Genomic DNA, 13,728 nt, shown 5'->3' with positions numbered 1-13,728 from the left:
CTAAAAATGTAGTCATTTGATAAAATCTGACTTAGTCGATTGGTTTTTAAAAAATATGGTTTATGTCAAAATAAATCCAATGAAATGCATGTGGTCACCTAAAATGTCTCACCCAAAAAACACTGACGTCAATTTTACCCTTCTTCTTCTGACAATCTTTTGTAAAGACACACCTGACAGTTTTTATTGAATTAAGTGAATCTAACTGAATATCAGTAAAAATTTTATTTTCAGTTATGCCTCTCAATAAGAATTAAATTTCACTCCTTTTGATTTCTGGCATGATAAAAACACCATTATCTACATAGGACAACATTTATGAATGATGTCAAAGTGATGTTATCTATTCTTTTTGTCATTGCAAGGTTGTGTAAATCTTCACTCTCCTATGAATGAAATTTTGTTTAATGAGCGAAAGAGGAACCTGCATACGAACTTAAGAGTTAGCAAAAAAAAAAAATCATATTCAAAAGCATGTACTCTTACATAAAAAAGGTACGTGCCAGTTTCTCCTTAAATAGATATTCATTCATACCTAGATTCTATAGAGTTTTGATTCAAAGACTTTACAACTTTTCTTAAGAAAAACTATAAAAATAGATGTACATTTCAGATGAATAAATCTAAAGCTGATCAAATGTACCTTCTATCTACTTGTGAAATTTCAGCTAGCTTTCTCAATTGATAATTCATCTGACAATTAAATGTTATATAGGTTATTAAATTTCTTTTTATTGAGCTAGACAAAATGTGGTAAATGTATATTGGTGCAATTTGAAACTTGGGTTAAATCAGCTGTTAAATAAACATAAAGCATTTGCATTTGACAATATTGACTATGAAGACTTCCTATGATTGGTCAGTATTTGGTGACATTATTGCACTAGGCACCACTTACCGTGATTGGGGATTCCCACACCGCCAGGACCCGCCCATCAGGGGACCATTCAATACCCGCCAGATCGTCTGTCTCTGTCTCAAAATGCTAAAAGACGAAATTTGAGCAGAATTCAATTTATATTCAATTATTTTGAAATATCAGAAAAATTGTTTAATGACAATGCTAATTTTCTGCTGACAGTGCTATAATTTTGAATCAAAAAGAATAATTTAAAATACCTTCAATAGAGTTGAAATGCTAGCCTATATGTAGAATTAGAGTACTAACATGTATTAAAATGTATAATTAAGTGAACATGTGTAAAAAAAAAAATGTTCACAAGGTAATTGCATTCTTCTTCACTCAGTGTCTCCAGGCGCAGATCCAGGAATTGAAGTTAGAGGGGGCGCCAAAAGTAGGCAAGGGGTCTGGGGGCTGCCTTGAGGCCCCCAGTGGGTCCAGGTAGCCAGCCCCCGGAACCGCCTGGATAATAGAGATTTTGTAGGGTAAAAATGAGGTCTACCAAGAAGACACATTTACATTTTCTAGACGAAACTGTGATTTACGTTATCTTTGACAATTTTAGGGGAGGCGCGCGCCGGGTGCGCTCCCCCTTAAATCCGCCACTGGTCTCTGCTGTGGAGAAACTCACATTTACAGCTAACATTTATATTGACATGTTAAAAGAATGACTGATTATACTTTTACAAGCTCCCAGGAGTCACAAGCAAAGATGCTGATGAAGTCTTTGCAATCTCTTCTCTCTGCCAGGGCCATGTACCTCCCTCCATTGCTGTAGTCTAATGCTGAAAAGTAATGATAGTTGATCTTTATAATACTTATTTAATAATATGTAACATACAAATCCACATGAATTTAGGTTTTGATCTGCTTTACCCAAAAAAATATTCAAGTACTAGAAAGCATAATGTTACAAAAAGTCTGCAATCTAATGTCTCCCACTTACAATCTAGATATGTACAAGCATTTCACTTTACTCACGTTTCTGGCACTGTTTTGGGTAGCGGATATAGGAGACAGACTTTGTTACTAAGGACCAAACAGTTATCCTCAACTGTAAAAAGATAAAATTATTTTACAAGTTCTTAAATTGGGCATTGTATTTTAATTAATTATGATTATAGTAATGCAATTTTTCTGTCTCTCTCTTTCAATCTCTCCCTCTCTCTCTCTCCCATTTAACTTTTAAATTCACAGCAGAGTTGTAAATACCTCAAAGTTAATATTTTTTTAATTAATGTGTTTATGATTTTACAATTGGGTGTGTTCTTTCTCATTAATCAATATATTTTTATAAGTCAATATGTCTCTGCAAAATAACTTGTACACCTTAAAATTCCATAAACATCATGTATAGATTTACTTATCATTAAAAAAGGGGAGAGAAAAGACTGAGAAAATTGTCAACAAATTAAAAAATATGCATTTTGTACAAAAATCAGATCAAAATAATTTAGCCACAATATGCAATCTGATCTTGCTTTTAAACATAAAATTTAGAAGCAATAAATGTCACTAGAATGTTATTTACGTAACTTGATCAAAGGCAGAAAGTCTATATTTTTACTCAATTATGTCAAGATAAAAATCTTAAAAATCACTCTCATTAGATGCTTAAATATCTTAAAATGAATGCAAGTTATGGAATCAATGATCCTTTTCCTCAATGATATATGCAAAAAAAAAAAGAAATATATTATTTAAAAAAAAACATATCATTACAAATCCACTCTCTTATACATAGCAGTGGCAAATTTTTTTCTGATATCTTGGGTACTACCAGTCACAATTCAATTTTTTTTTTTTTCACAGTTAAAATAAAATGCACATGACACAAGTATACCCGGTAGTTGTAATCCAAGCATTAGCATTACAGCTATTAACAGAGAGGTACTACAAAATAAATGCATTGAACAATTAATGAGGGAGAAAAGAAGCATTGGTGTAAAATTGAGAGCATTGGGACAGAAGTACTTGTTTTCCCCAGGAAAACATTTTACGACCTTACACCAAATAACTATTTTTAAAAAAGTGGCAGAGCCAATACAACAGAACCTATTGAGAATTAATCTACCTGAAAATTGTCCACTGTCAAGAAGTGACATTCACAATTAAATATCCACCCAATTCAAAAACATTAAAGATGGTAGGCTGGGAACCTTATCCGCAATGATTTAACACAAATAAGTTGAAAGACAAATAAGGAAAAAACGTGAAAAGGCCATAAATTTTTTCAATAGACCTGAAGATTTTATAGAATCAAAAGTCATACATTAACAATTATTGGGAGGACGAGGAGAAGACAGAGAAGCTATGGGGACTGACACTATTCAAAATCAGTGAGTTAATCCCTTAATCAATTTCATTTTATAAAACTGGAAAGCCTTTATTCTCAAATCAGTAAAAAATGTTTGTTAACTCAATTTACCCTTTCTCCTACTATTTCTCTATGCATGAAAATCTATTTGACATTTCTACAATGTATAAAAATAAAAATAAAAAAACGCATGTACTTCCAATATTCTGCTTCCCCCATTTTTAAATGCAAATTCTGGGGGCTAAGTAATACACTGCAGGATTGGCTTTCAAGTAATGTTCTTAGAAATCTAATGCAAGTTTTAAGCATTGAATGTACTTGTTGGCTAAATAAACAAGCATGATTCTCAGAAAAATGCAGATTTATTTTAAATGCCAGTCAAGTAAATTTTCTTTGAAAACATCCATAACCTACGTAGAAATCAGCTGTTGTTAGGATATGTCTTCCATCCGGGCTCCATCTGGCCGAACAAAGTCCAGCTGAACCTTCATCTATCTTGCATGTCCATTCTGGCTGTTCTATGGACCAGACCTACAAGCCACAGGGAGAAAAATTAGAAAATTCTTAATCAATTTTTTTTAAACATATAGTTTATATATTTCTAGATACGAAGTGTATGGAAAATGTGTACATGTTGTAGAAATAAATGTACTCTCCCCCATTGAAGAGGATTTCAAATCATCTTGTTTTTCTTTCAAAATATGCTTCTTTAATGTGTTTTAGCTTAATTTTATCGTGTGGTAAGAAATTTAAAGTTAAAATGGGATAAATTTAAATATCATGATTTAAGTTTTAATTCAAAATTTCCTAAATTTTAATAGCATGTAACGTCCTTGTAGAATTATTTATTATATACTTAAAATACTTTGGTGATAGTTAATTTGATGCAAGGCACATTAGATTTTGGGAATTTACAGCATGCATTGATAAAATCTTCTCACTCTATTAATTTTTTAATCATATCAAAAGATAAAATTTACACATGCCTGTAAATAATATATAAACAAGAGTCTGGAGACTGCGAACAAGAGAGACAACTCTTTCTGAATAACAGCAGGGAAACAGGTTTAAACCATTAGAAAGCAACATTGATTTATAAATATTAAATGAAATTCATGTGGCTGTCTTACAATGGGTGTGAATTAAGGTAAACTTCAAAGACATAACCATGAATTTATCACAGGGGGTGACTAGGTGTAGAGATGTGATTAATAAGTTATCACTGAGAAAGATCATTCTGTTCTCTTGAGGATTTATAGAGGATAAGATTATTCTTATCTTGTTGATCATCATCTTTTCCAAAGCTTTTTTAAAGAAATGCTTACTTTTAAAAATTTTTATTTGTATTTCGCATAGTTAAAGAATTTAAAACAAAAAAAAAAACTTTCCATATATATGTATTTAGATAAGTGTTTGAAATATTGATTCATTACTACTAATAATAATTTAACAAACTTTTCAAGATTCTTAGGTATTAACGGAAGTGTCTTTTGCCCTAGAACATGTAAAGTAAACATTCTTTTTCTTTTCCTGTGTCTTATCTTGGAAATGCTTCAAAGGGGAAATACTCTAAGCAGAAAAATTCCATTTAAACTTCTGCAAAAATATTTGTTAAAAAAAATTTTTGTCTCACCTGTACTACACCCCTTTTGAATAGTCCACACAAAACAAACTGGGAATCTGATGACCACTAAAAGAATGAATATATTTTTTAAAATGTAAAATGCAATTCAACTTTTTAAAATGTTGTACATGTACTTGCATTATAATGCATTGTAACATTTTGTTCATGTCATGAAGCACTATCCGCCATGACATACAAGAAATTCATTAAAATTGCATAACAAATTAGTTTTACGATTACTGTGGTTATAATTAATTGAATTCTGAATAAAGGTAGCAAAGCAGTGACTTGAATTGAATAGTGGAGCATTAACCTCTATATGTTGAATGGTGTCTAAGCATGTGAACAGATTCTGTATCTGTAGTGTATCCACATCTCTGATCACAAGGCGAAATTCAACCACAGATGCCTGTAAATAAACACAATAAATTTATACAAAATTAATTTCAACAAAAAAATCATTTTCACGAATAATAAAGTCTTAATGACCTTGTCTCAACATTCATGAATTTTATTTGCCTTTAAAAAAAAACACCTTTTTCCATTTTCTTTTTAAAGTACATGTATCATATTTACTGTATAAGTTTATTAATTTTTGCTACAATGAAATTTGACACTTGATGCCTACTGGATAATTGTATATGTAAGCAAAAAGTGAACAGATTATTTGCAATTGTTATCCATGTGTATATATAATATATTAACTATGGCACTTTTTTGTTATATTTTCAAGTATCTTAAACCAAATTTTATGTCATAAAACTCTGTTTTGAGTGTGAAAAATGTTATTTGGTGGATTACAGGTTTTTGTGATATAATCTGCTTACAGACTTTTACCAATACAAAAAAGGAGAATATTTTTATTGAAGCATGTTAACTCCCTCCCATTCAAAATTTACACGAGGGTTAATTGTAATACTTATCATGCTTATACCATAATCCTAAATGCTGATTAGTCAATTGATGTTTAATATTTCCTTCAGATTTTCTCTAATTCCTGACAGTTTTTAATTTGGCACCTTGCTGTCAGATTACTTATCAAAGAGGTAGAACTCAACAATGAATATGTAACATTGCACAATAAACAGACTTTCAATGGTACTTCATATTACCCAAATTGTATAATATGTAACATTAATTTTAAAAAAAACTATTTTTAAAAAAGTATTTTAAAAAATACTTTACATTTTCTCATGTATCTGATTTAAATATGTTTTATTGTAATATTCTTTTTTTCTAACAGTAGGATTGGATTTAAATATTTTTTATTGTAGTACATATATTCTTTTTTTCTAACAGTGGGATTGAACAAAATTTTAAAACTAAAAAGAATGTATTTGCAACACAATTGCAGGCATAACTTTCTATTGATATGTTGCTTTTTTTTTCTTGCATTGTTTATGAATAGTTTCCATATACAGGAAGCAAAGGAAACTTAAAAATCAAGTTTCGAATACAGATTCTGATTTATCAGTATAATGATTTATGAACATAGTATATGTGCTTTTATATTGTGATACTGTTCTGTATGTTTAGTCTGTATGTGTATATAGCTCGATAAAGCTATATAGCTTTAAAATGCCAAAATTCTTCTTTAAAAATTAATTACTGAAAGTCGCTTTAAACACAAACAAATCAGTAGAAAAACATTTTATGCCTTCTTTTTGATACCAGAGTTTTTTTATGTACACACTGTCAAAAACTAGTACTTTCAAGAATTAATTTTTAAAGATTTTTTTTGAGTAAAATACCTTGATCAAGGTATTTTAAATACCTTGATAAAGCTATATAGCTTTATCAAGGTGAAGGAATATGTCAACTGCTTTACATTTTGTACCAGTAAGTATAAGAATATTCAAGTAACCTGGTGTAGGATTTACGATTGAACAGTTTCATTCAAGTTCATGAAAAATATATGTATGAATAAAGAAACCAAGTGCACTAGAAAATACACCAGGTAATACCATAATGGGCTGATATGTAATGTATCTTGTCACCGAGTCTGTTTGCTTACCAAATACTTTCCGTCGGGGGAAAACTTGCAAATTTGACTACTTTGACGGAACAACTCGGAAAAATTCATGTCAATTTCTTAAATATTTCAGACAGTTTAACGAATGCTCAGCTCGAATACACAAAAAGAAAATACAATGTTCACAGTCATATCAGCATGTGTCAACATGCGAAAGTCGCCATCTTCTCGTTAGCTTCCCAAACCGTGCATCATTTTGCATTTAGTTATTAGCGGCAGAACTCACAATCACTTTGATCAATCACCATAAAAATGTACCGTACTGTTTAGTAATTAGCTTGTTAATTGCATCACAGGTAGCGTTAAAATCACAGGTGTGTGTTTTCATAAGCAACAACTTTTCAAGTGTAATCTTCGGACTCCCGACTGTGCTGCGCGCTGATTGGTCAATCTATACAGTTAATCCCTGGGGTCATGGGTATATAGCAAGTAAAGAAATGTTTGATTTGATTAAAAATATTTCCAATGGCTAAATTAAATTATAAACACAGGTAAGTGTATAAAAAACTTATTCGTTTTAAATTTAAATTCAACATTTTGCCCCGATTTCTGTCATAACGCGTTTCCCGCGAATATGCACCCGCCATAATAAATAGAAAACCACGTGGTATATTGATCAAGGTATATTGACAGTGCAGTGTCAGTGTGTGGACGTGCGAGGATCACCATTTGTGTTCAATCATAACTTTTATGTTGTTACCTCATATATAGCCGTTAAAACGGCAATATTTTTTACTATCGTAAGTATGAGGAATGACGCTTTTATTTTATGGAACACCGAAGTTCAGAAGTGTAAAAATGTCGATTTGGGGATTTTTATGGAATGCCGAATGGCGGTTTACATGTTCCGGTGCCAGTGTTTTGATGTTTTAGCAATTATTTTTGTTTCAATTTTGTTAGAAAATGTTTAAGTGTCTGTAGCTTGAAATTTGGAGTTGGTCATTTTGACCTCGTTTTTGCTGTGTAAACAAACTTTCAATATTTCTGTGGATTGATAAGATAAGGGGTCAAACATTTCAAAAGTTTGATTCAACTTTCAAAAGTTCTGTAAATAGTGTGATATACACCGATATGAAGATATGAAATCAAGCACTTTTATTTATGGTTGATGTTAACTAGGTTTAAGATAGAATTAACCACAGTTGGTATACAGTTCAGTATAAAAATTACTATTTTATATGTGAATATGTTTTTGAATTATTAGGGCTATTTAAGTATTTGCTAATGAATTGTGCAAAAGTACAGTAATTTTAAACAAATATGCAATTTTTCAGGAGTGGAGATTTTCGTGTTCATTTTGTTTTCTATACTCTTTTCATTCTTGGATAAATTTTGGTAAAAATTTAATTCAAACAAAGTTTTAATGTATGTCAGTGAAGAAAATAGATCAGTTAAGTTTGTTTGCACAATGGCTTATACCGGTGAACCCCATGGCTGTGTACTTTTCATTGAAGATCACATAAACAGTTATTCATTTTTGTTGACAGTTGTTCCCTTTCTTTTCTCTCTGACCCATAAGTCTTTATTTTCAAAAGAAATTTTGTCAAGAAAATTGTTAAATAGAAAGAATTGACTGTCATGGTTTGTTTGAGAAAGGATTTCAATAGGAAAAAACTTGAGATCAATTTCTATAGAATTGGTTTCCATGCTTACTTGCACATTGTATGTATTTGCTTGACGAAGCATGGAAGGTACATTAATTTAGGTATCAACAGGCAATAGAAACCTTGGAGAATTTTTAGGTTAAATCGTTCTCTCATCTGATAACCAATATTATAGTCTATAGAGCAATTACTCAAATTGAGACATCTGTAGGCGTTTCTTTAAAGAAAAGAGGATTTTCCAAAGAAATAGATGTAAAGGTTCTAAGAATTAAGGGGATTTGTTTGTTTTATTCAATTTTGATTAAATTTATAATAAAAAAATAAAATGGCCATGTTTTAAATTATGCTCAGATGTTAAATAATTAATTAATTAACAAACTTAATTCAATTTAGTTTTTTTGCTAGCATATTATATGATTTGCATTATGCAGAGATGGGTGCGTCTGTTGTACATGAAATCAGAATTCTAAGGATCAACTCTCTTTTCAGATTTGGCAAAAAGTTTCCTGCCATGTCGCAAACTTCAACTATATCCCCGAACAGTTCAGTCACTGGGCCTCCCTTGTCTCAGGAGGCTTTTGATTACTTGTGGCATAGCTTAGAAGAGTGCACAGATCAGGGGTAAACAGTTTTTCTTAAATATATTTGCATGTACACTGTACAGTAAAACCCACTTACAACAAAGTTTAAGGGACGTGGGATTTTGCTGTGTCATCAATGTAATTTGTTATAACAGTGGGCTACACAATATGTTTAAAACCTAACAGGAAATGAAAAGCACTTCGCTCTAAGTATCAATTCATTTTATGCTTTGTTTGCTATAAGTATGTTTTACTGTATGCAAAATGGATAAAGTACTTTTGAAAAAAATGTGTTTGAAAAGAAATTGAAAATGTACAGAAATGAAGATGTCAAAATGTATCAATTTTGAGCTCTTAAATATGAGAATTTATATGAAAATATGTTGTTGTTTTTTCTGTGAACAGTGTACACATATTCAGCAAAAACAACAGTAAAATATCCCTAGTACTAACTGATACAAGTGTTATATCGATGTATTTTTCTTACCATAGCCAATACACACACATACAACAACGAGACTTGGACTATTCCTATGAAGACATCAACGAAGACGATGACACCACCAGTCTTCAGATTGAAAGATTCCAAATCAAGTCCAACCATCAGGACTCAATCACAGACCTTGTAAGTTTGAGTTTTGAAATTTTTTTCTCTTTCTTTTATCATGTTTATGAAGTTTTATCAACCATTAGGGTCTTGTCTCTGGGAAATCTTAAACCCTTTAAAACTTTAACTTGTGAGTAAGAACATCTCATATAGGAGCTGTATGATTTTGTTTTTACATCAAGATTAAGCAATCTTATATCAATATTCTGCAAAGAAAGCAAAATTTTAGCTGTTAAGATCTATCAAAATGGGGGAAAAAACACTGACCACTGTCAGTTAAGTGCTCCAGTATATTTACAATATTCTGAGGGATTTATATTTTCACTTTTACTCTGATTAAAGCTGCTTTCATTGAGTTCCATATTCCAGAAATATTTACTCAATGTTGTTACATATATTTACACAACAATTGAAGCAAATAAAAGTAAATCAATGAAAACTCTACACAGTTTTTACATAACATGCTTATTTTGGTGTCATGAACTCTTGTTTCGTTATATTTTTAAAGTGCTGTTGTCAGTGTGATAATTTGAAAGGCAGATTAAAACAATGTGTAAGATCAATCAATTTCATTCCATTGGGAATATATTTATTTGATCTCTTTAAAAATTGGACCAGGAGAAAAAAAAAAAAAGAAAAATCTAAGGGTAATGCTCAAACTGGGTTATTGACTCCCCCCTCCCCCTGCCCCCAACACCCGACCTTTGAATGGAATATGAGTCCATCTCAGTTATCATTAGTATTTATAAGTTGGTACTCATTGCAGCTGGATGGACTGAGACAATACAGGTAAAATGTCTTGTCTAAAGACAATCCAACACGTGTCCACTGTGGGACTTGAACCAGTGACATTCGGGTTACTGGCCAATTTCCCAGGACCACTGAGCTTCCACATTTTAAAAATTGGATGCAAACCAGATTTTAGCATTGATATTATTGATCAAGTTTAAAACAGGCTAAACAACACTCATTAAATTATAAATGAAGGCCCTAATCTGATTAAGCTGTTGTCCCGTTTAATATTAGACCACAAAGGATTTATTCCTCTAGTCCCTGTACCTGCTGGCAGTCTTTGTTACCTTTAATTAGGTGTAAGAACATTACCTGGATATGCTAAAAGGCCATTGTTAAACTGGGTTGTATTACATAAACTAATAATGCATTTGCCCAGTGTATTATGGCAAAACTGGGTTAAATGTTTACAAGTCTTCAGATATTACATAGAGTTAAAGCTTGGAGTATGAAATCTTTGTTTGCACAGCCTTTTCACTAATCTAAACAAAGCCATGCTGGACTTCTATATATAGATTTAACCCCAGTAACCAAGACAACAGAATGCCAATTTAAATTATGCAGTTTTGTTCAAATTGACTGCAGTACCTAAAGTCATTAAAAATTTAAAACAAGGTATTTGTAAAGTATTCATGCATGACGGATATCCATTTAAATCAATCTTTTGTTCCCCCTTTACGTCACCCCAATCTAGAGGCATTATCATATTATAAATACTTATTGATCACCTGGTATTGAACTCTGCCAATATCTACGTGTTCAGGCAGGTAGATTGTCGCACGGACTTTATACAAGTTTATACCTGTGTAAAGGCAAATGTTTTATTCCATATAAACTAGTTTACAATTTGAAATGCTTTAGTGAGGAGTATTTTTATTTTAACTTTCTGTGATATATATTTATTTATTATTTTAAAAAGGTACAGTTTTTGTACTGTGTAAATTAACTTAAGTTATTTTTACCATCATCCGTCCACAATGATTAAGTTTGAAAGAACTGGATTTACTACATATAGGGTAAGTGGAGAACACGTTGTTTACATCTTATGAATGAAAGAGTAACATCTCTTGATTTAATTGAATAAGAAAACAACATTATTAAAATATTTGGGTTTTTTTCTGAATTTCTCTTTGCTTTGATATAAAAATTAAATTAGAAATACTTAGCCTAATTTTAAATAACAAATAAATATCAATTTAATAATTAAAATTAAATTTCTTAGTCTGGAATGAGACATGTCCCAAGTCTTTCTATAAATAGCTGTCCCATTAATGGGTTGTCAACCCATGTATGTATACTTTAAGATATATCTGTAGGTATACTTATGGCTTAGAGAACTGAATAGAATATTTAAATTTCTCTAGGCCAGGCTGATAAGGTATAGGGGCAGTTCATGCATTTGTGATAAATATAACGGGAGAAAGAGATGAAGAAAAACTTCGCCTATTTTCATAAATTTCCCTACTAAATGTTTTATGTTAATTCCTTTGCTTTCTCATTGGAGGATAGATTAATTGTCGCCCTGATAAATATTGATCTGTGGGGAACTGGTCACCAAAAATAATTAGGCTTATCTAGAATAGCAGGTTCCCATCATCAGTTTCCATTGATCTTATACTAGATTGAGCAATCAAGTCCTTGTTGAGATAATTAAGTGTAAATGCATTTTCATTAAACTACACAGGTCACAGATATTTTTTTCCCCTGTCTCACATGAGCTATTGATTTTTGGAAAGGTTGATGCAGAAGCTATGCCAGATATTTTTTGCCAAGCCAAAAATTAAGAAATGACAATCAATATCAAAGATTGTATCATGAAATTGTAAACCACTGGAGACAATAGGTGTTTCATGCATTAATTTGTAAATGTGCAACATGATATTAAATTTTGCAGAAAAGAAAAAAAGAAACAAACAAACAAATTGCATGAAATGATAGACAGTTTGATTGGGTAACACATTTGATTTATTTCTTTATATAACAATTGTCCTTTTTGTTGCAGTTAAATCCCATAATTCCACAATCAACAGCCTCTTCAATGAGTCCAGACTCTCAAACTGGCATCATAGGCAGCTCAACAGCATCATCCCCATACAATGATGTAAGTATACTACCTGTCTGTTATAGGCAACCTGCATACATAGCATTCCATTGAAGTTATCAGCTGTTTACTGGAGAGAGAAACCTTAAAATTTAATTGGACCTGAAATTGAATTTTAAACACCAAAGACAAAAACAATGAAATTTACAAGCCAATATCTGACACTTTAACATTCATGAAGAATAATTTAGATCATTTAAAAAAAAACTTACAAACTGATAATATATAGAGTTGGCATGTTTCATTAAGAATTTCAAATAGATTTCCAAAAAATGAAGTGATAAAGAAAAATGAAATATCACATGCTGGGACATACAAATTACCTGGTATGTTTTGGAAAATGTCAGCATGAGAGGTTGACAGTACTGTTCATTCTTAAGACAGTATTAGAAATGTAAACTGTTCACTCAACATGCCAAGCTAAGCCATCAGGTCTTAGTTTGTTTAACTGACAATGAGAGAGTTTGTGTTTGATGCTATTCAATCAGTGTTGTCTAAACACATTAAGTTAATTACTGTGTTTGACACCCTGCATTGATATATATATAAAACTAGCAGATGTAATAGAATTCAGAATATTTATGTTGACTATTCTGTACTGTACAATTAAAACAAGTCTAAATATTATTTCAAAAATGAGAATGAAATTGTTGGATTTGAGTTTTCATTCAGAAGAATTGGATGAGTATTATCCCTTATATGATGAGAACAAGGTAAAATTTTAGTCAAAGCACAATTTTATTGATCTCTGCAAGATAAAATTGATTTTGTATTTCATTTATTAATTTATTGATTTTATTTTCAGACCATCACCTCTCCCCCACCGTACTCGCCCCACACAAGTATGACCTCACCCATTCCCACAGTTCCATCCAAGTAAGTATTCTATTTCCTTTGTATGAATTATTGATTCATAAAGCAATTTGCAGTAAATTAGAACTTCAGGGGGAAAATGGGTCTTTGTTTTGATGGGATTTCAGGCAAAACAAATTAAAGAATTTTTAATAGAAATTGGGATATCACAGTTTATTGTAGGGTCATAGTGTTATTTTTTCTAAATTTATGTAGAGAAGATTAAAGAAACTTTGAAAAGAATCACTGGAATGGAATTTTAACTAACTGGATATTTGGCTTGGTCTCTGTTGAATTGTAACGGTATAGTTATTCAT

At 31.2% G+C, this 13,728-nt stretch overlaps 2 protein-coding genes across 6 annotated transcripts in view; one reads left to right on the top strand and one right to left on the bottom strand.

Annotated features, from left to right (window-relative positions):
* Positions 1-7,250, bottom strand: part of LOC134267955 (WD repeat-containing protein WRAP73-like) — a 30,487-nt gene extending 23,237 nt beyond the window's left edge. The window contains exons 1-7 of the mRNA XM_062750166.1: positions 6,857-7,250; positions 5,156-5,251; positions 4,852-4,908; positions 3,633-3,749; positions 1,883-1,955; positions 1,583-1,686; positions 899-985 (exon numbers count right to left, since the gene is read on the bottom strand). Of these exons, the coding sequence (XP_062606150.1) occupies positions 899-985; positions 1,583-1,686; positions 1,883-1,955; positions 3,633-3,749; positions 4,852-4,908; positions 5,156-5,251; positions 6,857-6,925 (603 nt within the window). The 5' untranslated portion in view covers positions 6,926-7,250. The remainder of the gene's footprint in view (positions 1-898; positions 986-1,582; positions 1,687-1,882; positions 1,956-3,632; positions 3,750-4,851; positions 4,909-5,155; positions 5,252-6,856) is intronic.
* Positions 1-13,728, top strand: part of LOC134267953 (tumor protein 63-like) — a 36,343-nt gene that overhangs the window by 13,613 nt on the left and 9,002 nt on the right. For 2 of the 5 annotated variants that reach the window (XM_062750161.1, XM_062750165.1), the window contains exons 3-6: positions 8,968-9,099; positions 9,552-9,684; positions 12,461-12,559; positions 13,365-13,435. In XM_062750161.1, coding sequence (XP_062606145.1) covers positions 8,968-9,099; positions 9,552-9,684; positions 12,461-12,559; positions 13,365-13,435 — 435 coding nt within the window. Of the gene's footprint in view, positions 1-7,445; positions 7,615-8,967; positions 9,100-9,551; positions 9,685-11,221; positions 11,475-12,460; positions 12,560-13,364; positions 13,436-13,728 lie in introns of those variants that run through there. The other 3 variants (XM_062750162.1, XM_062750163.1, XM_062750164.1) reach the window with 3 other exon arrangements.

Source organism: Saccostrea cucullata, unplaced genomic scaffold, assembly GCF_032062105.1.
Source record: "Saccostrea cucullata isolate Sc308-1 unplaced genomic scaffold, CSIRO_AGI_Scuc_v1 ctg244, whole genome shotgun sequence".
Lineage (NCBI taxonomy): Eukaryota > Metazoa > Mollusca > Bivalvia > Ostreida > Ostreidae > Saccostrea > Saccostrea cuccullata.
This window is presented reverse-complemented; position numbering and strand designations above follow the sequence as displayed.